This window comes from Micropterus salmoides, unplaced genomic scaffold (assembly GCF_014851395.1).
Source record: "Micropterus salmoides isolate LMB-PRFRI ecotype aquatic unplaced genomic scaffold, ASM1485139v1 Ms_hic_scaffold_1, whole genome shotgun sequence".
Classification (NCBI taxonomy): Eukaryota; Metazoa; Chordata; class Actinopteri; order Centrarchiformes; family Centrarchidae; genus Micropterus; species Micropterus salmoides.
Window position 1 is genome coordinate 55774529 of NW_024040040.1, and position 26380 is coordinate 55800908.

The 26380-nt window shown below is 41.5% G+C and overlaps 3 protein-coding genes and 1 long non-coding RNA gene across 4 annotated transcripts in view; 3 read left to right on the plus strand and 1 right to left on the minus strand.

Annotated features, from left to right (window-relative positions):
* The window catches only part of LOC119897331 (NLR family CARD domain-containing protein 3-like), a 30941-nt gene extending 29229 nt beyond the window's left edge, over window positions 1-1712 (plus strand). Inside the window, exon 8 of the mRNA XM_038710955.1 lies at window positions 1520-1712. Coding sequence (XP_038566883.1) covers window positions 1520-1697 — 178 coding nt within the window. The 3' untranslated portion in view covers window positions 1698-1712. The remainder of the gene's footprint in view (window positions 1-1519) is intronic.
* Window positions 1-26380, minus strand: part of LOC119897314 (NACHT, LRR and PYD domains-containing protein 12-like) — a 609009-nt gene that overhangs the window by 161869 nt on the left and 420760 nt on the right. The gene's annotated exons all lie outside the window — the stretch shown is intronic.
* LOC119897615 lies at window positions 7266-18872 on the plus strand. The gene is made up of 8 exons (XM_038711445.1): window positions 7266-8057; window positions 8254-8291; window positions 9448-9494; window positions 11357-11571; window positions 11842-12113; window positions 12840-12953; window positions 13061-13202; window positions 16685-18872. The coding sequence occupies exons 5-8, from the start codon at window positions 11892-11894 to the stop codon at window positions 17035-17037; spliced, it is 831 nt and encodes a 276-aa protein (XP_038567373.1). The 5' UTR covers window positions 7266-8057; window positions 8254-8291; window positions 9448-9494; window positions 11357-11571; window positions 11842-11891; the 3' UTR covers window positions 17038-18872.
* On the plus strand, window positions 22180-24471 carry LOC119897726. Its single transcript, XR_005443427.1, has 3 exons — window positions 22180-22978; window positions 23106-23282; window positions 24413-24471. It is a non-coding gene; the product is annotated as an uncharacterized LOC119897726 (long non-coding RNA).

Genomic DNA, 26380 nt, shown 5'->3' on the forward strand with positions numbered 1-26380 from the left:
AAATAAGTATTATGTGCAGGTGTTATGTACTTGAGGTAGGTGGATTTGGTTTACAGTATATACAATATGAACAGTATGAACAGCTCTGAAATAGAGAATGATCAATAAATAAATGATAAGTGGTAGCCAGTAAACAGGTGGCTGAATAGAGGCAGAGTTACTGGGTTATTGCAAAGGAATTGTTCCCGACACTGAGTCCGAGTCAGCTGTTCATCAGAGTGATGACTTGTGGGAAGAAACTGTTCCTGAGTCTGTTGGTTTTGGCGTACAGTGCTCTGTAGAGCCTACCAGAAGAGAGAACAGAGGACAGATTGGATGATGCCTGTGTAGAAGTGGATCAGGAGCTCCCTAGGCAGGTCGAGCTTCCTGAGCTGGCGCAGGAAGTACATTCTCTGCTGGGCCTTCTTGATAATGGTGTCAGTGTTGGGCTCCCTGTAGTTCCTAGGATATAGTGGATCCCAGAAACCTGAAGGATTCCACAGCAGACACAGGACTGTTGAATATGGTGTTTGGGGGCAGAGTGGGGGGACTCCTCCTGAGGTCCACGGTCATCTCCACAGTTTTGAGCGTGTTAAGCTTCAGGTTGTTCTGACCACACCAGAGAGCTAGCTGATCAACCTCCCGGATGAGGCCGATGTCGTCAGCAAACTTTAGGAGTTTGACAGATGGGTCTCCTGGGGTGCAGTTTGTGCTGAGGGAATGCAGCTGTTAAGAAATCGAAAGCAGAAGAAGGTTATAATAAATTAATGAAATAAGGGGCAGTGTTTTTGTCCAGCATGTCTGATTTGATATCGATCCTCTAGTTCCAGCCTGGCCTGAGATCAGCAGCATGTTATTGAGCTCTGTTGACATGAATAGGTGTATGAATGTTGTGCTGACATTTGGATGATGTCTGTAGAAGGCTGACATTATGATGATCCACAATAACACAATGACAAAGTCCCTCTACTCATTTTAGGGAAAAGCTATTGATTAGGACATAGTAATGTTGAGCTCCACATTTAAAACCTGAACTCATCTGATTGGATTAGAAATGGATTTTTATCTCCATCATTTATTCTTTATTCAGATTGGAGCACTGCAGTTTGTCAGAGATCAGCTGTGATTCTCTGGCCTCAGCTCTGAAGTCCGACCCCTCCCATCTGAGAGAGCTGGACCTGAGCTACAACAAGCTGCGGGATTCAGGAGTGAAGCTGCTGTCAGCTGGACTGGAGAGTCCACATTGTAGACTGGTGACTCTAAGGTCATTTCCCTGACTTTGCTTTCTGTTGATTTCAATGTGTTTTCACAAATAATGTCTGATCACTGATATTGATCCTTCAGAACACACACACACACACACACACACACACACACACACACACATACACACACACACACACAGTCCCTCTACTCATTTTAGGGAAAAGTAATGTGATTAGGACATAGTAATGTTGAGCTCCACATTTAAAACCTGAACAAATCTGATTAGATTAGAAGTGGAATGGATTTTTATCTCCATCATTTATTCTTTATTCAGATTGAGTTTCTGCAGTTTGTCAGAGATCAGCTGTGCTTCTCTGGCCTCAGCTCTGAAGTCCAACCCCTCCCATCTGAGAGAGCTGGAGCTGACAGGAAACAACCTGCAGGATTCAGGAGTGAAGCTGCTGTGTGGTTTTCTGGAGAGTCCACACTGCAGACTGGAGACTCTGAGGTAAGTTCACTGATTCTCTGTTATTATTGTAGATCTGATATGTTTAATTAACAATTGAACCTAATTTCTGTTCATACATAACCATAAAATTGTTTATTTTCTTTTGGTTAGAATTTCATCTTTATTGTACTAAATTTATTCTGCAGTCAGAAAATACTTGTTGTTGTTTCTTAAAGAAACTGTAGAAAATGTTCGCTGTTATTGGACTGAAGAAGCCTTTTATGAGGGCATAACATCCAGTTGCCCTTGATTTGAACCCACCTTGGATAACTATGACATAGATGACTGAGAATCTAAACAGCCATGTTACTTAAGCATTTTGGGATGAACATCCTCAGAATGGTACTAGAGGATAGCTTGGAAAATGGCATACTACAGAAACCACCTACAGATTAGCTTGAGATGCTGACAACAGCCTACATCTAGGCTCCATGGTGAAAGGACACAGAGTTGGAATTAACATGGAGAAGGTACAATATCAGCCAATGAAGCATTGAATAAGTCTGACAGCTTACACCACAAACTGAAAACACATCTGCCCAGTACAGTTTTTGAAAAGGTCACTGATTTTATTAAGAAAGCACAGCTATCTCAACACGCCAAGAGCATGAAAAGATTTGGAAATGCCAAAACCTACAGTCACGAGCCGGCAACATCAAGAAAACAGAAAGAATTTACATGGCGGGAAAAGAAACGTCATTCCACACTACATGAAACAGAGAACAGATATGTGAAGAACTGTCACATATGGATCATACCAAACTAAAGAAAGACGATCAAGCCAAAGGATTAAAATTTGCCATCACACCACAGCAGCTACCAATAGTGAACCTCCTCACAGAAACACAAAAACAACCTAACATCTCATGCTGAAGGTATCCCTTTCCAACATCACCAACCAGCAAAGGAAGGTTATGATATCACTGAGCAAGGATCAAAACACAACTACAGTATCCTACATACTGACAAAGGAGGCTGCACAGTGGTCCTTGATACAGCAGACTACCATTCCAGGGTCAACACACTACTCAGTGAAAACTAAGACAAATGAAACCGTGAGGGGAGATCCCACCAGTGGACATAAGAAAAAGACATGGAATGTTTACAACAGCTACAGAAAGAAAAAATCTTCATATGTGAACAATATCACAGTTTGTATCCTGGAGAAGCCATTCCATAAATATATGGACTACCTAAGATATGCATATCAGCAGCATTAACCTAACTCTGACCCTAACACAAATATCTACTTTCATGATCAGCAACATACCTCACCTCACCACATCCACAAAATAGACTTTCTGAACACATTTCGAAGACTGAATCTGGACCCAGATGAATCCATGGTGTCTTATGATGTGACCTCCTTTTTCACATGTATCCTCACCATGGAGGCAGTGTAAACCATAAGTCCATGACTGCTACAAAACAACATGCTGAATTACAGAACTAACCTTAGCCCAGACAAAAATTATGAACTGTCGGACCTCTGTCTGAACACTGCCGATTTCTAGTACAACAGAGGATTCTAAAGACAGAAGCATGGCTGTGCCATGAACTCACCAGTATCTCCTATTGTGCCAACATCTACATGGAAGTGAAAAGTAGAGCCCTGAGCTCCTTCAGAAGAACAGGACCAAGCAACTGGTACAAATATGTGGATGACACATGGGTCAAAATTAAGACCCAGGAAGTGCAGGCGTTCACAGAACATGTCAACCTTGTGGACAGTAACATAAAGTTTACATGACAAGATGTTAGCAACAACAGTTTGACCTTCCTGGGGCCTGTACCACAAAGCAGGATTTGAGCATAGCAAGGTAACTTCGGGGTTAACCCTGGGTTTTCTGTACCACAACAGTTGTTCACTTCTTACCAGGGTAGAGCACCATGGTAACTTACCAGGTTATGTCCCAGGTAAGATATCAGCTCTAAACACCGCCTACTGAACAATCAGCTCTCTAGGAAAATGATTCTTATGTGACGCTGAATATTATGAGGAGTTTGGCAGAGATATTGAAATATTAAAATTAGATATTGAGAGATATTTTTGGTTATTAGCTATCTTATAGGCTATCACAGAGACTGGTCATGTTCTGCCCCACCTTTTGTGATGTGGGCGCCGGTGTTGAGGTGAGTTTTCAGCAGCCTAAATGTTGACATTCAGTCTTTCAACCACTATTTGAGCACATTTTATGTCATGAATGGATTTTCGATTTTCGAAGTTAATTTAAGGTAATAAAACCTTAACAGTTATATAACATTATGTAAGGTCTTTGTACATTTCTGTCAATAGATCTTCCTAAATATTACACACTAGACCTTAAACTAAACCTAAACATCTGCAAAGAACAAGCAACCTAAAAGTTAAATACACCAGACACAGGGGAAACAAAATAATAGAGAGAGAATGTGGAAAAACACAGAGATGGGAAGTGAAACACACAAACACAAGAGTAAGGATTTAACTTAGTAGAACAGGAAAACCCTAAACCATAACCATACACACTCACCTAAAGGATTATTAGGAACACCTGTTCAATTTCTCATTAATGCAATTATCTAATCAACCAATCACATGGCAGTTGCTTCAATGCATTTAGGGGTGTGGTCCTGGTCAAGACAATCTCCTGAACTCCAAACTGAATGTCAGAATGGGAAAGAAAGGTGATTTAAGCAATTTTGAGCGTGGCATGGTTGTTGGTGCCAGACGGGCCGGTCTGAGTATTTCACAATCTGCTCAGTTACTGGGATTTTCACACACAACCATTTCTAGGGTTTACAAAGAATGGTGTGAAAAGGGAAAAACATCCAGTATGCGGCAGTCCTGTGGGCGAAAATGCCTCGTTGATGCTAGAGGTCAGAGGAGAACGGGCCGACTGATTCAAGCTGATAGAAGAGCAACTTTGACTGAAATAACCGCTCGTTACAACCGAGGTATGCGGCAAAGCATTTGTGAAGCCACAACACGCACAACCTTGAGGCGGATGGGCTACAACAGCAGAAGACCCCACCGGGTACCACTCATCTCCACTACAAATAGGAAAAAGAGGCTACAATTTGCAAGAGCTCACCAAAATTGGACAGTTGAAGACTGGAAAAATGTTGCCTGGTCTGATGAGTCTCGATTTCTGTTGAGACATTCAGAGAGTCAGAATTTGGCGTAAACAGAATGAGAGCATGGATCCATCATGCCTTGTTACCACTGTGCAGGCTGCTGGTGGTGGTGGTGTAATGGTGTGGGGGATGTTTTCTTGGCACACTTTAGGCCCCTTAGTGCCAATTGGGCATGGTTTAAATGCCACGGCCTACCTGAGCATTGTTTCTGACCATGTCCATCCCTTTATGGCCACCATGTACCCATCCTCTGATGGCTACTTCCAGCAGGATAATGCACCATGTCACAAAGCTCCAATCATTTCAAATTGGTTTCTTGAACATGACAATGAGTTCACTGTACTAAAATGGCGCCCACAGTCACCAGATCTCAACCCAATAGAGCATCTTTGGGATGCGGTGGAACGGGAGCTTCGTGCCCTGGATGTGCATCCCACAAATCTCCATCAACTGCAAGATGCTATCCATCAATATGGGCCAACATTTCTAAAGAATGCTTTCAGCACCTTGTTGAATCAATGCCACGTAGAATTAAGGCAGTTCTGAAGGCGAAAGGGGGTCAAACACAGTATTAGTATGGTGTTCCTAATAATCCTTTAGGTGTGTGTACAGAAGTTCTCTTGAGTAAAATGTCTTTTAATTGATCAAGTTTACTTACTGCAGTAAAAGTATTTCTTCGGTTTCTGATCATTTCAATATGTTTTCAGTTTCCCTCCTCTGATTCCAGACTGGCCTGAGATCAGCAGCATGTTATTGATCTGTGTTGACATGAATAGGTGTATGAATGTTGTGCTGACATTTGGATGATCCACAATAACACAATGATGAAGTCATGAACTCCCTCTACTCATTTTAGGGGAAAGTTCATTGATTAGGACATACAGTATCTCAAAAGTGAATACACCCCTCACATATTTGTAAATATCTGATTATATCTTTTAATGTGACAACACTGAAGAAATGACACTTTGCTGCAATCTAAGTGAGTGTACAGCTTGTATAACAGTGTACAGTAGTGAGCGTACAGCTTGTATAACAGTGTACAGTAGTGAGTGTACAGCTTGTATAACAGTGTAAAGTAGTGAGTGTACAGCTTGTATAACAGTGTACAGTAGTGAGCGTACAGCTTGTATAACAGTGTACAGTAGTGAGTGTACAGCTTGTATAACAGTGTAAAGTAGTGAGCGTGCAGCTTGTATAACAGTGTACAGTAGTGAGTGTACAGCTTGTATAACAGTGTAAAGTAGTGAGTGTACAGCTTGTATAACAGTGTACAGTAGTGAGCGTGCAGCTTGTATAACAGTGTACAGTAGTGAGTGTACAGCTTGTATAACAGTGTAAAGTAGTGAGCGCACAGCTTGTATAACAGTGTACAGTAGTGAGCGTGCAGCTTGTATAACAGTGTACAGTAGTGAGCGTGCAGCTTGTATAACAGTGTACAGTAGTGAGTGTACAGCTTGTATAACAGTGTAAAGTAGTGAGCGTACAGCTTGTATAACAGTGTACAGTAGTGAGCGTACAGCTTGTATAACAGTGTAAAGTAGTGAGTGTACAGCTTGTATAACAGTGTACAGTAGTGAGCGTACAGCTTGTATAACAGTGTAAAGTAGTGAGCGTACAGCTTGTATAACAGTGTAAAGTAGTGAGCGTACAGCTTGTATAACAGTGTAAAGTAGTGAGCGTACAGCTTGTATAACAGTGTAAAGTAGTGAGCATACAGCTTGTATAACAGTGTACAGTAGTGAGTGTGCAGCTTGTATAACAGTATACAGTAGTGAGTGTACAGCTTGTATAACAGTGTACAGTAGTGAGTGTGCAGCTTGTATAACAGTATACAGTAGTGAGTGTACAGCTTGTATAACAGTGTACAGTAGTGAGCGTACAGCTTGTATAACAGTGTACAGTAGTGAGCGTACAGCTTGTATAACAGTATACAGTAGTGAGCGTACACCTTGTATAACAGTGTAAAGTAGTGAGCGTACAGCTTGTATAACAGTGTAAAGTAGTGAGCGTACACCTTGTATAACAGTGTAAAGTAGTGAGCGTACAGCTTGTATAACAGTGTAAAGTAGTGAGCGTACACCTTGTATAACAGTGTAAAGTAGTGAGCGTACAGCTTGTATAACAGTGTACAGTAGTGCAGTAATGTTGAGCTCCACATTTTAAACCTTATTGGATTAGAAATGTATTTTTATCTATATAATTTATTCTTTATTCAGATTGTTGGGCTGCAGTTTGTCAGAGATCAGCTGTGCTTCTCTGGTCTCAGCTCTGAAGTCCAACCCCTCCCATCTGAGAGAGCTGGAGCTGAGCCGGAACAAGCTGCAGGATTCAGGAGTGAAGCTGCTGTCTTATCATGTGAAGAGTCTTTACTATAGACTGGAGACTCTGAGGTCAGTAGGGGGTCCGACTCAGAATCAGAAGGAGCTGTATTGCCAAGTAGTGTTTTACACATTCAAGGAATTTGCTGTGGTGATAAGGTGCTACACGGAGACAAACATACAGTCAACATAAATAAATGTAGAAATATATAAATATGGAATGGAAAAACAAGGTTGCAGAAATATACATGTGCCGTGCAGAAGAACGGAAGAGAATATTGTGTACATATAAAGATATAAACTGACAACATAAAATATACAACAACAAAGATCAACAATCTACAACAAATATGTGCGACAAATATGTGCAGTCCACACTGGTTCAACAGTAGCAGGTACCTCTACTGAGAATCAAGCTTTGGGTTTCTGCTGTGTTGGGTGAGAACTTTACCTGCCCAGGGGGAGCCTAGCACAACAAACCAGATATTTGCCATTGAATGCATTCTTTCATTCTTCCACAAACATAATAATACAAGCTGACAATGCTTAGAAACATTTCACAATACCTTTTTTTTCATCAAACACATGCAGTGCTTGAAGTGGAAAGAAGTAAGTGCCAGTACTGCATACCTGTGAGTGCCAGATCATTTCAAGCACTGAACACATGGGATTTTACAGTAAAGTGAGAAAGTTTGTTCGTATGGTGTCGTCCTAGTTAGTTCTTATGAAGACACAGAACACTTGGCAGTAAGTTGTAGACTTTACGGTGAAGACATGATGTAATCAAAGCATTTAGTCAGTTGGCTGGACTCAATGCTGGCTAACTCAAAGAAGGAATTTTCTTTTGTTAAACTTTATTATTAACGTTTGAGTTCATCCCTACAGAATCGATGGCCAGTTGATCACAGCTGACAAACACAAGACATGTGAGTTTTGCACCAAAGTCCTCCATTCATCATGTGAATTTACTTCTTATCTGAACCATCTGCTCATTGTAGAACAAAACTATTTTTCTATTCCACTTTTGTTAGAACTGTGAAGTCTAAGTTTAAAAGTATTTAAGAATTCATTTTTCTCACACAATTCATGTTTTTTCTTGTTCTGTTTTTCTTCTTCTATCAGATGACTCCAATGTCAAACTGGATGAGGAAGACAAAAAGGTGAGAAAGGAACTGCGGCACAGTGAAGCCATTATAAACCATCAATGACTTTTCACCACAAAAAAATATAACCATTAGGTTTTGTTAGAATAAGCCATTTCTATCTACATCTACATCTGACATGGAAGTCGCTATATTGTCCAAATGGACAAACTGCTCTACAGAGCATGTTTTGTTACTACACTGAATACGTACAAGAAGAAGAAGAAGAAGAAGAAGAAGTAGTGTGGTTTATAAGAAGTAATTAGAGACGTGAAATTTGGACAAATGGAGGACCACATTTTTAGCACATTTAGCTTCTTCTAAATGCTTGGAAAGGGAGAGGTGAGCAGTGACTGATGGTGGATTCAGGTGGTGTCGGAATAATCTGAATTTGTTTTTCCTCCTTAAATCCTTATTGCAAAAAGAGAAATAAAGTGTACATGGGACATAAAGAAGTATATATATAAAAGGACACAAATAATTAAAACTTTGCCAGATAATGCTAATCCAACACATCTTTGTAGTAGCGTCCATGTTGATGCCACATTCAGACTTAAGAGCACATGAACACACACTGAAGTCAGAAAAACAACTTCACAACTTGGGAAATGGGACCATCAGAGGAGCAAGTGAATGGAGTGAGCCGTTGGTTGGAATTCGCATAAGATGCCACTAAAACTTACACTAAACCTTTAAAGCATTGTACATTAAAATTGCATGTACATCACGTACAATTTCAACTCTTTCTGCCATAAAAGCGAAATAATCAAACAAAGATTTAATTACTCAAAGCAGCAACAAAATAACACACTTGATGCAAGAGAAGAAATTACGGTGCGTTCTACAACTATTTCACTTTAGGATTACCAGCAGGTGGCATAGGTGCACACAAGTAGATGAATGAAATAAGCAGAAAACACTGCAGGAAAACTTAAGACCCCAGTGTTTGGGTTGGATGCTGTACATTTTGGTAAAAATAGTTTTTACAATACTTTCTTGCATCCCAATCCTGGTACTAAATGCAAACCTGCAGGTGTTACGTGTGTGACACCCGCACTTTCACAGAAACATGATTCCACCCCACACACCAACCTGTCACTCTCTGTCCGTCTCTGTCTCTCCCGTCTGTCTGTCTCTATTAAAATTACTAACTTTGTGCCATTCTTCATTCCAGGCTCCAATATTCTTCTTACCTGAGCAGACAACTGAATCTTCATACAGGTAATCCTACACAATGACAAAACACATTTCCAACTTCTTGCATGGTTCATCGAGTTGTGATTCTAAACAAGAGTCTGTTGTCTGTGGTGAGTTAGTCAAAGCTGAACACAGTAGGTCGAATATTCAAACCAATCCTGGTAGTAAATGTAAATGTGCATCATTTTCTCACGTGTTACATTGCAGATGGAAGGTATCATGGCCAACTCAGTGTCAAGCCTATAAACCAGTAGCATCAGACTCTGGGTCAGATGTATGCAGGCGTTTGGCCCTGTTAATCCAAGCAGTTAAACAAACAGGACGGTTCCAGAAATATAATAAAGTGTTTAGACCTGGAAGTGGACTTCTTAACCTCTTACCATTCCTGTAAAATTCATGTAAAGCACATACTCAAGGCATATCCAAATTAAATTGAGTGCAGTTCTTGAACCATTTCAAGTAAAAACATGGCTTTGGGTTTCTCAGATAACACTCTAACGTGTCTAATACAAAAGTCAGAATCACTGTAAGTGCTACAGGAATTGATTTACAGCATAAACCTTATCTAGTCCAATTTAAAATTTATAATACCAGTACCATGAAAAATTATTATTTTACACAGGTTTTTCTAAGTTTCTGTCTTAGTGTATTTTTTCTAAAACAGCACCGCCCCTTGGCGGCAGGCGGCTGCTACTGCATCGCTCCGTATTAGCCGGTAGCCTGACGCAGATGTGTTTTTTTGCTGGTATATCAAGAACTTCCTACTTAAAGCTGGATATCGTTAATTTCACAGTTTTATTGGCTACACGAAATGCCAGTCATTGGCACAATTGGCTTGGCCTACCTGCAAAATAATAGGGCCTGGCCCTTCCTTACGGCTCAGGCTCCCGTCTGCAATGAATTAGGTATCAATCAAAAGGTCAGAGTTCAGCAGTTAATTTGAATACAAGATATTGTATTTGTTTACATACACATCGGAGTTATTAATAACATACTAGCCACATCGCATATTGTAAATTATTGGCACTACACTGGAATAATAAGTGGTGTACTAAAAACACATCTGGCATCATTGGCCTTAATTTTTGGCATTGCGGAAATAGAATTCATCATTTGAATTCAAACGTAAAAAAGATCATTTATAAAATTTGAACTTACTTTACAAATATACGTCTTTGCTGCATATTACCAGAGTCTACAAAATTTAAATAAACACTGGCAGCAACAACTGGCCAGACTGAAACAGACCCAATCTAGTTTGGTTTCATCAGTTGTCACAGATCAGATTCATCATCAGAGATACAATCATGGTGTGTCTTCCTGAGGTCTTATTTTACCCGTATAGACTTTTGTTTAGTGTAGTTACAGTAACAGTGGAACACAGTTGAGTGTATTCAAAATCAATTTGACTAAATTATCTCTGACTTTGTTATGTAGAAAAATACCAATATCGTTATGTGGTTCAAACATATCGCTTAGCCCTAAAAGCTATTACACCTTCTTTGTCAAGGTCTTATACCCCAACCCATGTTTTACTTCTACAGATTTGTGTTGTGGCAGAAAACTAAGTAATTCTGTGTCAACATTATGCACAGGGCAGGCTGTGGTTAAACCCAACATCAGAAATCAGATTTCAACATGGACCTGTGTGGCTCCAGCTATGAGCACAGATAAAGATGTGGAAGGTGGTGATACGTCCCACTTACTTTGCAGGAAGCAAAATATCCGGTCCGAACAGTTTTACCTTGCTGAGGCCTTGAATGAAAGAGAGTGGATGTCCCCTGGATGTTATCATGTCTTACATCTGCTGCACATGAACACCCGTCAGTGAAAAGGATCATCAATGAATAGTTGTTCTATTAATTCAGCCCTTCTGTGTCCTGCAGGTTCAGGTGTCCTGGTCCAGGTGTGTTCCAGTGTGCTTTGACTGGACTGGTGTTTGTTGTGGCTCAGGAGGCGGAGCTGCTGTACAGGACTGTCCAATGGGATGAGAGCCTCCTCCAACCAGCTGGCAAGACGGCTGCAGGGCCGCTGTTCAGTATCAAGTGTCCTGAGGATGCTGTCTGTCAGCTCCACCTGCCGCACTGTGAAACAAAGGACGGTGAGGACATTGCTGTCTTCAGTGTTAAACAATGAATTAGTAAAATTACAAAGATTTTGATACATGTGTAGTTTACTTTGTTTAAATTAGCTGCTTTCAGTGACACTAAATGCACACATCAGACAGATCACATGTGGGAAAGGAAAATATTTATACATTATATATTCTTGGGGTACTCCAAGGTTAATGACAATAGATTAGTTTGAACTCTCTGAACTCAGGTGCAAGTTGGCAGTAAAACACAAGTTCAGCAGCTCTTTGCTTTCACAGCGTTGCTTGTTGACGGTCTGCTGTCTGTCGTCCACATCACTGATGATGGAATGAGCATCTTGGAGCCACTGGAGATTACAGACACTCATGTGGTTGTGAAGGTCCTTCACCTCTCTGCCTTTGGCCTGGTCTGGGATTATCTAAAGAGGTTTTTGAACAACACAAAACCAATTAGCAGCCAAGTCCTGCTGTTCCTCCGAGCGCCGAACCCAACAACACAGATGCAAAATCTCAATGTTCTTCTCCTGCCAAGCAACATCCCTTTGGATGAGGTAAATAATCATTTAATCGTACAGCTGTGAGTCCAAACATGTCTGATCTTGGGGGCAGCTGTTCCTCAGGGGGTAGAGTAGTTGTCCGCTTATCAGAAGGTCATAGTTCAATCCAAGGCTCCCCAAATCTATATGTCAGCATGTGTCGCTAGGCAAGATACTAAACCCCAAATTGCTTCTAAGGGCCATCAATGAGTTAATTTCTATTTCTGGTGAGCAGTTGGCACCTTAGCCTCTGTTCATCAGTGTGTAAAAGACGTGAACATGATGTAAAGCGCTTTCAGTGGTCGGAAAGACTAGAAAGGCGTTATGCAAGTGCAGACCACCTTTCTTAAAGGACAAAATCACAATCAATTAGGACACAATAAGGATGACAGTCTGGTGTCCAAATGACCAAACAGCCATTTCTTCCTGTAATCGTTACGCCTGTTCATACTGAACATTAAGCGATGACTTCCTAATGTACTTTTAGTGGTGAGAAGCGTGAAAATTTTAGAGAGTTCAGGGCAAAGAGGAGAGGGGCGAGGGAGGGGAAAGTGGTCAGCATGCAAAGTTACAGTCTTATTGGTACAAAAGTTCATGTTTTTGTTATTATCCCGCCACTGCAGCTCACTAGGGAATCACAAAGAGGGAATTTTGTACTAAAAAATCTACAGTTTTGGAAGATCTCCACTTGATGTGTCCAACTCAGATGTTAAATGTTAAAATGCTCTGATGTCTCTTAAGGTCAGCAAACGACATCAACATTCTGAGAACATCCAGGCTCCTTCCACATGTAAACTCATCAGAGATCAAAGTTACACTGTTCACTGTCCTCAGGCCAGTAAAATACAGCCTAAGGTGAGTATTTTAAACAATATTATCTGCTGACACGATTCATCAGACTACTGTTAGTTACCTTTAGTTTACTTTGGATGCTTTGGAAGTACTGACACTTTGCTTTTCAGAAAGCAGATTTTAACCTGGACTTTGGACCAAATTACCACCCAACGTTTGAGATCCGCCTGCCGACAAACACAGAAGAAGTGACTATAATAGTCCAAGACCAAGAAAAGACGGAAGTCTGGGAGCATGATGTTGATCTAACAGGTAAAGTCTTTATCCATCTGTAGCTATCAGACTGACTGATAGCGGGGTAGCAGGATAACAAAGGGACTGAGCCCACATGCAGAAACCAGAGGCAAAACGGGTGCAGATCAATGATTTATTTAAATGATGAAACAGGGACTAAGGCTTGCTGAGTGTGAGGTAGAAAGCAGGCAAGGGTTGTAAGCAGTCCAACAAAGGCAAACAAGTTCAAAAGGTTACAGGCAAGAATCCAAACTTTGTGAAACTGGCAGGGTCCAAGAGACACACAGATAATCAAATAAAACACTGGGAAACAAACACTAGGAAAATGACTGAACTGAAATATATCTCAAAAGACATTGACGGACTGGCAATGGGGAGCAGGCAAACTGATACACTACTGAGGAGAAGATAACGAGACAAAGGAAAGGAATCAAAGAGGAGCAACCAAGTGAACAAACCGGACATCAGGAAAAGCATAACCTAAGACGCATGGAGAGAAGTTCAATAAGACACAAGAGGAAGGGTTTAACAAAATAAAACGGGAATAAATAACACTTGACAGCATAACAATACTCCACCTGATACAACAGAAAAGAATCAAGCAACCGTTGATGCCTCAGAATGTTTTTCACTCTGAATTCATCCCAAATTCCTCTTTATTGAACCAGTTTTGAGGGATGTTACCGACTATTGAGTTCCAAGGTCATCGAGAATACATTTAAATGAACTCATTTGGCAGACACTTTCATCCAAAGTTACTAAAATTTGAAAGTAAGATTTTTGCAATTTTACTTATTTATTTCAAACATTTTTTTTTCAGCCAGGAAAAATAATTTTCCATGACTTTTTCAGGTTTTTCATAACCGTCCGAACCTTTTTTCCAGTATTTGTTATTACAAACACATGCACTGTCCGGAGACGCTTGACTGTCCCACTGTTTTACATGACATGTTTATTAAGGAATTAGCTTCCCGGTAGAAACATATTTCAATCATTAATCTACAGCAATCAAACTGGTTTTATCAATATGTATAGAATTACATTATCAAAATACTCCTAAATTAAATGTAATAGCGTTATCTACATTCAAACAAATGATTTACACTCATTCAAAGAGGCACCACCCCCTTTTCCAGGGAATCCATGATCCATAGGCCGGTAGCTGGAATCAGATAGAAGCTCTGCTATTATTGTTTTCATAAGTTTTGAAAGTCTCGTTAGCCGATCAATGCTACTTTTAAAAGGTATTATAAAAGCGACATTAACTGAAATATAAAGATGCTCAACAAAATAACCTAGGCTTACTTTCACAAATGTTAAAATACATGCAACTTAGGCGAAGGAGGAAACTTTAAAAAGAAGAAATCTCCAGAGAGAGGATCAAATTAGACGGTGCAACAGTTAGGAGCTGCTTTGGTAAGGAGAGTGAAAAAGAAGAGACTGACTGATGATCTCTGGACGCTTCTCTCTGCAGCACCTCAGCTACTGGATGAAGGTTACTAGGTGAGCCAGACAACTTGGGTTGGTGTCCACACTGTCCAAGGGATACACTACAATCCCGACACTGGCCACCACTTTTCTGCTGGTTCAGAAGGTCTGTGGTAAAAGATCCTGCAAAATCCCTGGCCCTCAGCCAGGAACTGGCAGCCCTTCTAGAGAAAGATGCCATCCAGCCTGTAGAAGGGCATACATGGCTCAGTGTATTTGTCCTTCCAAAGAAGGATGGTGGGTTCCACCCAATCCTGGAACTGAGGGTGCTGCCATTCTGAATATTATGGATGGCAACACAGGTGGCCTGATTTTTGTCCATAGACAGCTACTGAAATGGGTGTTTTCCCACTTTCTGAACCTCAGGGCCATACATCTCCCAGGTGCACAGAACAGCACGGCAGATGTGCTGTCCTGCCAGGGGCCACCACAGGGAGACTGGTGACTCCACCCAGAGGTAGTGGGAATGATTTGGAACTAATATGACAAAGCAGAAATGGATGTCTTTGCCTCAGAAATGTTAAAATGTTCTCCCCTCTGGTAATCTACTAATGACGAGGACTGTCCTTTAGGGCAGGACACCTTTGCTCATGCGTGGCCAGCGTGCATTCTGGATGCCTTTTCTCCAATTCCACTCATTCGTGTGAATCTAGACAGTATAACATGGGGGCCACAAACGGCAGCCCCCAACTGGCCAGGGAGGCCATGGTTTCCAGTGCTTCTGAGGCTGCTCAGTGGGGAGCCATGGCACCTCCCAAGGAGACCAGACCTTCTATTTCAGCTGGGGGGACGCATATGGCATCCAAATCTGGTCCGACCTCAGCTGTGCGTCTGGCCATTGGAAGCCAGGACCCACTTCTGGTATCTTTTGACCAGTCAATGATCCACACTCTGTTAAGTTAAAGTGCTCCCTCCACTCTATGCTAATCGCTAGAATATTTTTTCCCCAGTGGTGCAGGGAAAAGGTAGCAGAGGATTGCATAGTAACCCGCATTCTGTGTTTCCTGCAGTCGTTGGATGGCAGCAGATGTGCATCGACATTGAAAGTGTACGCAGCTGCCATTTCAGTGGGGCACGTTAGCGTGGACAACCACACAGTGGAGTCACTGTAGTGCCATCATGGGACTTCAAGGTAGTCTTGAGGTCCTTAGGTCTGGCCCTATTTGAAGCACTGGGACAGAGAGAGTTGAGGTGGTTGTCTGCTAAGACAACACTGCTGTCACATCAGCAAAACGAGTCACAAGGCCTGCCTCCACATAGTAAGGTAAAGTGTCACTCTACTTGGAGTGTGTCCACTTCCTGGGCGGCTGGGGGTCTCTCTGCATGACATCTGTACATCTTCATGTACCTTTGCTCGCTATTACAGTGTAAATGTGGCTGCAGTCAGTCTTCCACTGCTAAAGCACCACCATCTGGCAAGCAGGAAGAAAAAGAACCAGAGTTACAAATGTAACTGTGGTTGTATGAATTCTGGATGAGCGCCAGAGTTGTCCGTCACTTGGAATCTGGGCGAGAAGATTCTGTAATGCTAAAGCACGGCGTCCGGCGGTCATCCAGAATTTATACAACAATGTAACTCTCTGTTGTTATGATTGTGATGTTGCTGTCGAAGTATGCTGAAACAGTTTCAAGCTCATGAGTTTGTCCCAGATTTGTTATTGCACCAGTAGGCTACATACCCTTAAACCACTAAAATATTGCTTTACCTGACTTGTTTTTGTAAATAAACATTTTCTTCCATCCGCCAAGTTTCTGTTAAATTTGTGTAATTCAGCTGGGAACACACTTTAATGATTATTCTGACTTCACATGAATGCATGAAGACGGTGAAGGCCTACTTCAACTATTACTTGGAACTCTTTGCAACTTATAACACAAAATGAATCTTTTAATTTACCTTTACAACAGTTGAACACAGGCCAAGTTATTTACAGAGCAGATATGTATCTTTAGAAGACAAAAATATGACCTTTGATTTCTTTGAAACTTAAATTTCCCTGGTTATCTTCCAGGTCCAAGAAGGGAAAGTCTACAGAGGAACATCCCAGCAGAGGAGAACATCCCAGTAGAAGACAGCGTCCCAGCAGAGGAGGACGTCCCAGCAGAGGACAGACTGCTCTTAGTTCGGACACAGTTTGTGAACAGAGTGTCGGAACCTGTTCTGAACCAACTTTTAGATAAACTCCTTGAACTTCATGTTATAAATGATGATGAAATGCAGTCAGTCAGAACAAAAGTTAAAGCAGAAAAAGCACGAGATGTGATCGACACGGTGCGAAGAAAGGGAACTGAAGCCAGTTCAGTCCTGATCGCTGCTCTCTGTCAGGTGGATCCGTGCCTTTCCAGAGTGCTGAAGTTAAGATGAAGTAAAAACAAGAACTGTGATGATGAACCAGTAGAATGAGAAGAAGGAAAATGAAGAACTTTTGCTGTTAAAGCCTGTGTTTTTAACAAGTTATTCAAAAGGCTTCAGATGTGATAGAGCTAAACTAGGACGGCAATGGATGGATATCGATGTCACAATTTGTGGTGTGAGTGCGTGGATGAGCAGGCTGGTGGACACAAATGCAGGACACAAAGGCTGACTGGTTCAGTTCAGTGATTTATTAAATGAACAAAAGGCGAGCACACTTACTGTAGAGTGGCTGAGACCATAATCCAAAATAATGATAGTCCAAGCAAATAAAGCGATCCAACAGAAAATCCAAACTGAGTATAGGCTATAAGTCGGAGGAATAAGGATCAGTATCAGCCTGTTTTTCCAATGTTGTTATATTTATTTTAAGGCACACTACATTTTTTTTATGAAGCTACTGTAATAATCCTAGTTCAAATTACACAATAAATACCAGACCTCGCAACGCCTGTGAGGTCAGCATAGTGTTAGGCAGCAGCTAACTTTACTTCTACAGGCGACACACAGCAACATACACAATTACTGTGCATTCTCTCTTTGCGTCTTTCTTGTAAAATACATCCAACAACCCACAACAAGCACATTGCGGCCCTGAGTTGACTACAAACTAATAATAGAGATAGACTACCACATAACAACAGACAGGACTGAAAACCAAAACAAAGACTAATAATAGATACAAAACTGACTGAGAACTAACAACCAAAACCCAGAAACAAAGGAAAAAAGAATCAAAATACAGAACACAGAGAAGACACTGCCAAAATAACACAGACAAACTCAGAACAGGATCGTGACAGTTGAGCAGGAAAATATTCCCATTAAGAGGTTGTGTCTGCAAAATGCATGACCTACAACAGACAGATGCTGTTTAAATGAGACGTCAAATGAAACAGAAGCTTTTTTAGTTTAATGCTAAAATTATATTCATAAGTTCTCATAAATGTAAAAGCCTCAAGACCACAATGACAACAATCACCTTTCAACTCATAGACACATCTTCGTGTCAGTTGCATTGAGTTTGTATGCAATTGTGCAGTCTGTGAAATTCGCTTTGCATTCTGTCCAAACACCAGGGCTGGGTTGTAACGGATTACATGTAACGGCGTTACGTAATCAGGAATGAAAAATACAGTAACTGTATTCCGTAAATAAAGACGTAATTAGATTACAGGTACATTTTGTAAAAATGGGGATTACTCACAGGGATTACTTTAAGAAGAAAGTTTCTATGAAATAGAAAACAGAGTGCTATTTGCTATTTACGTCTGTTTCCTGTAAAAAACACAAAGCTAGGGAGAGATCTGTTGCAGATACTGATTGGCGTGTAGCCAGTAGTTGAATGTGGTTACTGCCCTACCACGTCATGTAGACCGATTACAGCTCCCAGTGAGTGAACACGGCAGCCTCCGAGACTGAGGCCAATCGGAATCCTGGGAATGCAGGACGAAGGTGGTTTTCTTGCCGGTTTGGCTTTTGACACTTGGAGTCCAGGTATTATCTCCCATCAATGACAGAGAGATAAATCTGACCCCAACAACTACAGACGTGTAAAAATTCAAGACTTGGGCCAGATAAGAAAGCTTGAACATTTTTATTATCAACAAAAACAGACACCAATTAGAATACAAAAGTTCCACCGGAGTGAGTCAGAGATCGGTGTAAAATAGAGTCCCATCCTGTTACCAGAACAGAGACCCGAGTCCACATGAAAACCATGTAACGACTGACTTTCACCTCCTTTTGGACCTCCTTTTATAGCTCTGTTTCTTGGCTTTACATCATCTCTTGGCTCTCTTTCCTACTGGGTCTAGGAAAGTCCCTGACTGCCTGCTCCTCCTCTCTGTGTCCTCTGCATGAACTCTGCTTGATCATGCTATTTCTTCCATAACCTGACTTTTATGGAATAAACTGGTGTTGTTTTGTGCTCTGTGCTAGAAACAGGACATTCTTACTGTGATGGACTATATTGATGTATGTTTTGTTATACAATTTGCACAAAATCTGCTTCTATATTTTACTTTGCAGGTATTTTTGATGATATCTCACTGTGCTCCCTCCCTTTTCTCCCAAAGCACACGAACTTGCTCACACACACACATGTGCCTGGGCAGTTAGATACAGAAAGGAGCACATACACTCAGAGCTGTAGAGTTTTAACACTGTGATCCTAACTTTACACTATAAAATAACACTTTAAATGATGACAATGTAGAACACCATTGCTCTAGTAATTAATGATAACAATTTAGGCTATAATGCTCCAAAATAATTCACAACACTTCCTAAATGAACACAGTATCTTGAGTAAAAAACAAATCAGCTTCCTTCCAAAGCATCGCACTACTGACCACATTCATCACATCAAACAAAAAATTTGGAAGAAATGTTTCTGTTTTGTGGACTTTAAAAAGGCATTTGATTCAATTTGGCACGATGGACTGGATTATAGAATCCTCCAAAATGGTGTCGGAGGAAAGGTATGCCACACAATCAAATCCATGTACAGCATTAAAAAATGGTGACAAACACACTGATTTCTTTACCCAGAGGAGAGGCGTTTGCCAAGGCTGTAACATCTACTTAAACCAATTAGCATTGCAACTGGACCAATCGACAGCGCCAGGATGTTTTAAAAAAAACAACAATGCCTCAAAAGACATCATTTCACTCTAGGTAATATTACCCTAAATCACACGATGAAATACACCTAGCTGGGCCTTCAAATCACAACATATGGGAACCTCTTTATGGCAGTGAATGCACTAAAAGAAAAGCTTCTACAGCTCTCAATGCAATTAAACAGAAACTCTTTCTATAATATAAGTATCCCAAATAAAATCTGGTGTAAAATATGACATATTAAGCTGACTGCGCGCTATGGAAGTGAAGTTTATGGGAGAAGCATTGCATTGCAGACCCTACATGCAGAATTCTGCAGAAACATCCTACACATTCAAAGAAAGTCTCCTACACATGCGTGTAGGGCAGAATTAGGGCAGTTTCGACTGATAGATCCCCCAAAAAGAGCACTAAACTTTCTGATGCACCTCGGATCATGTCCCCAAGACTCCCTCCAATTCAAGGCTCTTAAACTCAAAAGCTGAACCCAGAAAATAGTCCCTTATGCCAGCTAGTTCTAACAGATCCTGCAACATGTCACACACACCTTTCTCAAGCCAACACTGCTTTACAAACACCATCAGAGTGAACCAAATGATCACTCAAAGCAAAATACGTATGTGTGAGGGACCACAAGTGACTCAGCCAACTGTTGCACTTAACGTTCGCTGCAAGGCAGGTTACATGTGGTTCACTTTTACTTGTAGTTTATGTTCTATCTGTATTTGTTTTATTGTTTGTTTTTTTCATTTATAATGGTTAAATGTAATTGTCTCGATTGGAGTCATGTTTAAATGTAAACTTTGGCAACATGGTTTGACTGAAACATTCATGCCAATACAGCACCACAAATATACCATAATGTTTATATGTACAAAAGACATTAAGGAAAAAGAAATTCATTCAGTGTGGCAAACATGAAAGTCTGATAATTCCTAACAAAATGTGTGTCAAGAGTTGAACTGGTTGCAAAATAAGGAACTGAAACTGAACTTAAAGGTGAAGAGCAGCGTCAAACAGAAAAACAAGATCACACTGTACATGGATTGTAAAGAGTTGAGCAGTTCAGAGAAAATGAGAAGTGAAAGTGCAATTAAAATTGTAAACTCATTCGAGTAACCGCAAGTGTGCAGGTGGCCTGCCATAAACGCAGCAGCACTTCCTCATTTTGACATGAATTTATTACGATGCTTTTGCTTGAAAATGTATTATAATGGTCAAATGTATGGAAAGTAGTGAATATGATGGTTGTAGAATGTACTGAAGGTAAAGTTTTTAATAACAACAAGTGTGTATTGCTGGATTAATTTAGTTCATTTACTTACATGTGATTAGTCCTGCTTTGCTGTTAAAGAATGTGGCTTTATCATAATCTAACAACAAGAGAAAGCTCTGCAAAGTGTTTTACCTTTAACTGATTTAAGTTTGATCTCTTGCACATGAGAGACATTTTGCTCATAACAAGTATGATGCTTGAGTGGATCATTCGTTTATCTCTGCAGCACTTATCCATATAACCACTGGATGGCAATGTTTTGTTTAATGTACCGTTGAAGTTTAAAGTATATCAGGGGTGCATGCGGAGGTGGTGTATGTTGTATGTTTTGTATGGTGTATGTTTTGGAAAACCAGCCAATTACAGGGTGACTGATCTTGGTCTGCTTAAATACACACCTGGGCAAACCAATCCCAGGAGGCTGCACCCTGCCTGTGCTGCCTATACTTAAGCTGCCGTTTTGGCCCCATAGATGCTCTTTTGCACGCTTCAAATTGCATGAGTAAGAGGGCTTAGCAGTAGTTAGTACTTAGTTGGAACCCGCCTGTCATCAGGTCCCCCTCCTGACCACATCTAGAGGAGGAACCCAGTACACTATTGGAGATAGTTTGATATTCAGTTCAATATTTTACTGTGAGTTATTAAAGCTAAGTTATGACTTGACAGTGTTTTCTGTCTCCTACTTATTTAGGCAGCGGCAAAGAAGTGAAAGAGAGAGACAGGGATTCAGGTCCGCTAGATAAGATTGTTATGGTTAATTTGTTTGCTCTTGATAATCGTGTGGTGATAAGTCTGATATCGTGACAGCCCTGATGTCAACACAGTTGTTAGGAATTTGCCTCAGTGCAGCTGAAAAACAGACAAAACAGACAAGTAGGAAGTAAATGCTGATTCAAATATGGCTGAATCCTGTTTGGTGCACAGAAGCATGAGCCTCATTTGCATTGTGTGTCAACTTGTTTTTGGTTATCCTTCACCACATGAAGGGAAGTGAGACCTTCAGTGGGTTCAGCATCATTCTCTGTCTTAGAGAGGTGTGTCAAGATTTGCTTGGCCAACAGGCATTTCATGGACACGGTTGATGTATACAAATGGGTATATTATTATATATTTTAATGCACTACACACATATCATAAGATGTACATACAGTGTAGAACATAGGTTATCAAAGTAGGAGGTGGGCCTCCCAAGTGCTTTGAATCACTTCAGTCCTTCTGTACTGTACATCAGGAAACCGATTCAGCGTGTTTCCAAAGAGGACTTCCCTTTTTGTGATTAGTGAAAGGAAGCAGCTTAGTTTGTGATTGTGGCAGGTGTGAGCATACCACTGGACCCGGCAGCCTGTTATTTGTTATGACTGTATGCTCAAGGATCTCTCGTGGGCGTGGTGATTCACAATATTTGTGAAACCCCTTTTATAGACTGCTCTGTTTTATGCCGTCATTGAGTGTTGACCCTTTTCACCCAGATGCTCAGAGAAGTCTTTGTGCACTCTGGAAATACAGCAGGAAGTGTTGCTGAAGGACTTTCTGGGTTCTTCAAAGATGGCCAGGTATATACTTTTCAGAAAATCAGATACTTATCACTGTCCAGTCCGAGCTGCAGACTGTTATAGAAAAAGTGACGAGACAGTGAAAGTGTTTGTGTAAAGAAAGAAGAGTCAGGGGGACAGGACACAATTGCATTAAAGCTTTAGTAGTAACTTAAACAAAACTGATTGTTTAAATCATTTAAACTTCATTTAAGTTCCAACATCCTGACCAAAACTCATTTAATTCAACCTGTTCAAGCCAACAGAGACATTATTTTAACACACACACACACACACACACACACACACACACACACTCGCCTTGTTTCCTGGATATGGAGTGGGGAGGAGCAGCACTGACCATGTGACCCAGACTCAAGAGAACAGGGCTGAGTTCAGTCAGTTCAGACTCCATTTAGAGTCCCAGAGCAGAAGGAGGAGAACTGAAGGCTGAGGCAGGGTGAGTGTTAATCCAACATTTTATTATGTTACTGTCAAAGTCTCTGAGGCAGTTTTCTCCCTGTGGACTGGAGAGGAAAGAAACCTTAGAGGAACTCAACAGCTGCGTGTGCTTCTTTTGCTTTTAGCTTACAGCCTCTCTTACCTCTCAGACTGACTGAATTCCAGAAGATGAGTGTTTATGTGCAGGACGAGGAGGACGGAGCAGAGTCCTCAGGATCCAGCTGTCTACTGTCTATAAAGAGTCACCGGTCCAGAACTCCTCCTCCAGACTTCAGTCCTGAACCTGGACCCTCAGACACAAAGTAAGAGACTGTTTTTACTGTAAACTGACCTGATGGAAGATGATGCATTGAGGATGAAGACAAAATGTTCTGCTAACAGATTTATATTCCTGATGCAGAACTATTAGTGCAGATACTGTTTCAAACTAAGATGGATCTGATTTGATTTCTGGAGCAAAACACCTGAGAACCTCCATTTCAGAATTTACACTTCAAGAACATCTTCATATATTTTTGCCCTCACGTTGACGTCACTGTAAAGATTTAGAAGGATTCAGAATCTGAAAGAATCTGCTTCAAATGTGTCCTTCATTTTCTCCTATTTGTCCTCTAAACACTGAGCTGTTTGGCTCTTCCTCAGATCAGCTGTTCTGATCCACCAGATGCATCTTGAATCACTTCAGATCATAATTGTGCAACATGTGGTGAAAAAGCATTTGTAGTTCAGCTTTGCTCACCTTGATGAACACTTTGCTTTGAATCATTAGTAAGTGGAGCTTTGAGCTCAGATTCTCTCCACCATATATTGTTCCTAATGGTGAAGAACAAACATCCACGGGCAGCACTGATGGAAAAGTTAGCAGTGGATGGAAAAAGGGCAGAAAATTGGACCACTTCTCTTTTTACAATATTTGAATAGTTTTCATGTGATAGTTGACAGTAGAGAGTGACAGGAAACAGAACGACATCCAAACAAGGCTCCGTGTGGACTTGAACCTGTGACACCGCTGTTACATGCTGTGTGTTTAGACCACTTCTAAGCTCAGTTCAAAGCTAACTAACTCAAGCTAAGCTGCCCAGAGTGACTGTAAAACAGTGAAGGACATAATCAGCTCTCTTTAATGGAGGCTTTTACTGTGAAGGAGCTGCAGGAAGTGTTGAGTTTGTGTTAATAACAAACTGCAGGCAGATCACTAAATGTTTAATCAGACAGTCAGACAGGAAAAGCAGTTAATTAGTGTTTCTGAAGCAGGAGAGCTGAAATAAAGGAACAATCATCTTCATTACTGACTGAAAGCTGAATTCAAACAGAAAAGTAACGACACTTTTACTCTGTGACCATCTGAGCTTCTACACAGTGTCGGACACATCTGGAGATTTTTCAACAACAAGCAACAAATCATTTTAGTTCTAAAGAAATGTCTTCACAGAGAGAGGAAGAGGAGTCCTGTTCCTGTGGAGGAGCAGCCGTCCTGCTGTGCTTCGTGTCAGGACGTCCTGAAGGATCCAGTCTCTACCAGCTGTGGACACTGGTTCTGCAGACGGTGCATCACCTCATACTGGGACCATCTGCTTCATCAGGACACTCCTCCTGTCCCCAGTGTGGAGACAGATCCAGAACCAGAGCTGGACTGCAGACAGCCAGTCAGAGCAGCTCTGTACAAAGTAAGACTGGACATCTGTCTGCTTCTTCAGATATTCTGATATTGATGGTTTTTATATTAGTAATGAAAATAATCAGCACATATTCTTTGTTTTATCTCACATTGTTTCTCTTCTTTAGTGAGAGGTGGTCTGCAGGAGGTTTTAGATGAACATAAGATCAGTCTGAGGAGGAGATGTGAACGTGTGACTGAAGGAAGTGATGAAACAGGAAGTGGAACCCTCCTCAACAGGATCTACACTGAGCTCTACATCACAGAGGGACAGAGTGAAGAGGTTAATACCCAGCATGAGGTGAGGCAGCTTGAGACAGCTTCCAAGAAGAAGACCCTCCATGACACTCCAATCAGGTGCCAGGACATCTTTAAAGCCTTACCTGGCCAACAGAGAGCCATCAGAGTGGTTCTGACCAACGGCGTCGCTGGCGTTGGAAAAACCTTCTCGGTGCAGAAGTTCACTCTGGACTGGGCAGAGGGCTCGGAAAACCAAGATGTCGGTCTGCTGGTTCTGCTCTCGTTCAGGGAGCTGAACTTGATCAAAGATGAGCGGCACAGTCTCCTCACGCTGCTCCATGTTTTCCATCCAACATTACAGAAGGTCCCAGCAGAGAAGCTCGCCGTCTGGAAACTGTTGTTCATCTTTGACGGCCTGGATGAAAGCAGACTTTCATTGGATTTCCACAACAGTGAGGTTGTGTCTGATGTCACACAGAAGTCATCAGTCAACCTGCTGCTGACAAACCTCATCGAGGGGAATCTGCTTCCCTCGGCTCTCGTCTGGATAACTTCCCGACCTGCGGCGGCCAATCGGATCCCTCCTTCGTGTGTCGGCAGGGTAACGGAAGTACGAGGCTTCACTGACGCCCAGAAGGAGGAGTACTTCAGGAGGAGAGTCAGTGATGAAGAGCTGTCCAGCAGAATCATCTCACACATCAAGACCTCCAGGAGCCTCCACATCATGTGTCTAATCCCAGTCTTCTGCTGGATCACTGCTACAGTTCTGGAGCACATGTTGACTACAGAGCAGAGAGGAGAGCTGCCCAAGACCCTGACTGACCTGTACTCACACTTCCTGCTGGTTCAGATAAAGAGGAAGAAGCAGAAGTACGATGAGGGACATGAGACGAGTCCACAGGAGCTGACGGAGGCTGACAGGGAGGTTCTTCTGAAGCTGGGGAGGCTGGCGTTTGAACAGCTGGAGAAAGGAAACATCATGTTCTACCAAGAAGACCTGGAGCAGTGTGGTCTTGATGTCACAGAGGCCTCGGTGTACTCAGGAGTTTGTACAGAGATCTTCAAAAGAGAGAGTGTGATCTTCCAGAAAACAGTCTACTGCTTTGTTCATCTGAGCGTTCAGGAGTTTCTGGCTGCAGTCTACATGTTACACTGTTACACCAGCAGCAACACAGAGGTACTGGAGGACTTCCTGGGAAAACACTGGAAACAAAGAGACTCAAACTCAGAGTCTTTAGGTGAGAAGATTTGCAAGATTTTTAGAATCAACCCATCTCTGGATGTCTTCCTGAGGAGAGCCATGGAGAAATCCCTTGACAGTAAAAATGGCCACCTGGACCTGTTTGTTCGCTTCCTTCATGGCCTCTCTCTGGAGTCCAACCAGAGACTCTTAGGAGGCCTGCTGGGTCGGACAAAGACACGTCCAGAAATCATCCAGAAAACCATCAACAACCTGAAGGAGACAAAAAGTAATAAGATCTCTCCTGACAGAAGCATCAACAT

Coding starts and splice junctions, on each gene's coding strand:
- LOC119897615 (XM_038711445.1), top strand. CDS start 11,892: ATGAGCATCTTGGAGCCACTGGAGATTACAGACACTCATGTGGTTGTG. Junction 12,114..12,839: donor GCAACATCCCTTTGGATGAG/GTAAATAATCAT, acceptor ATGTCTCTTAAG/GTCAGCAAACGACATCAACA. Junction 13,203..16,684: donor GCATGATGTTGATCTAACAG/GTAAAGTCTTTA, acceptor GTTATCTTCCAG/GTCCAAGAAGGGAAAGTCTA.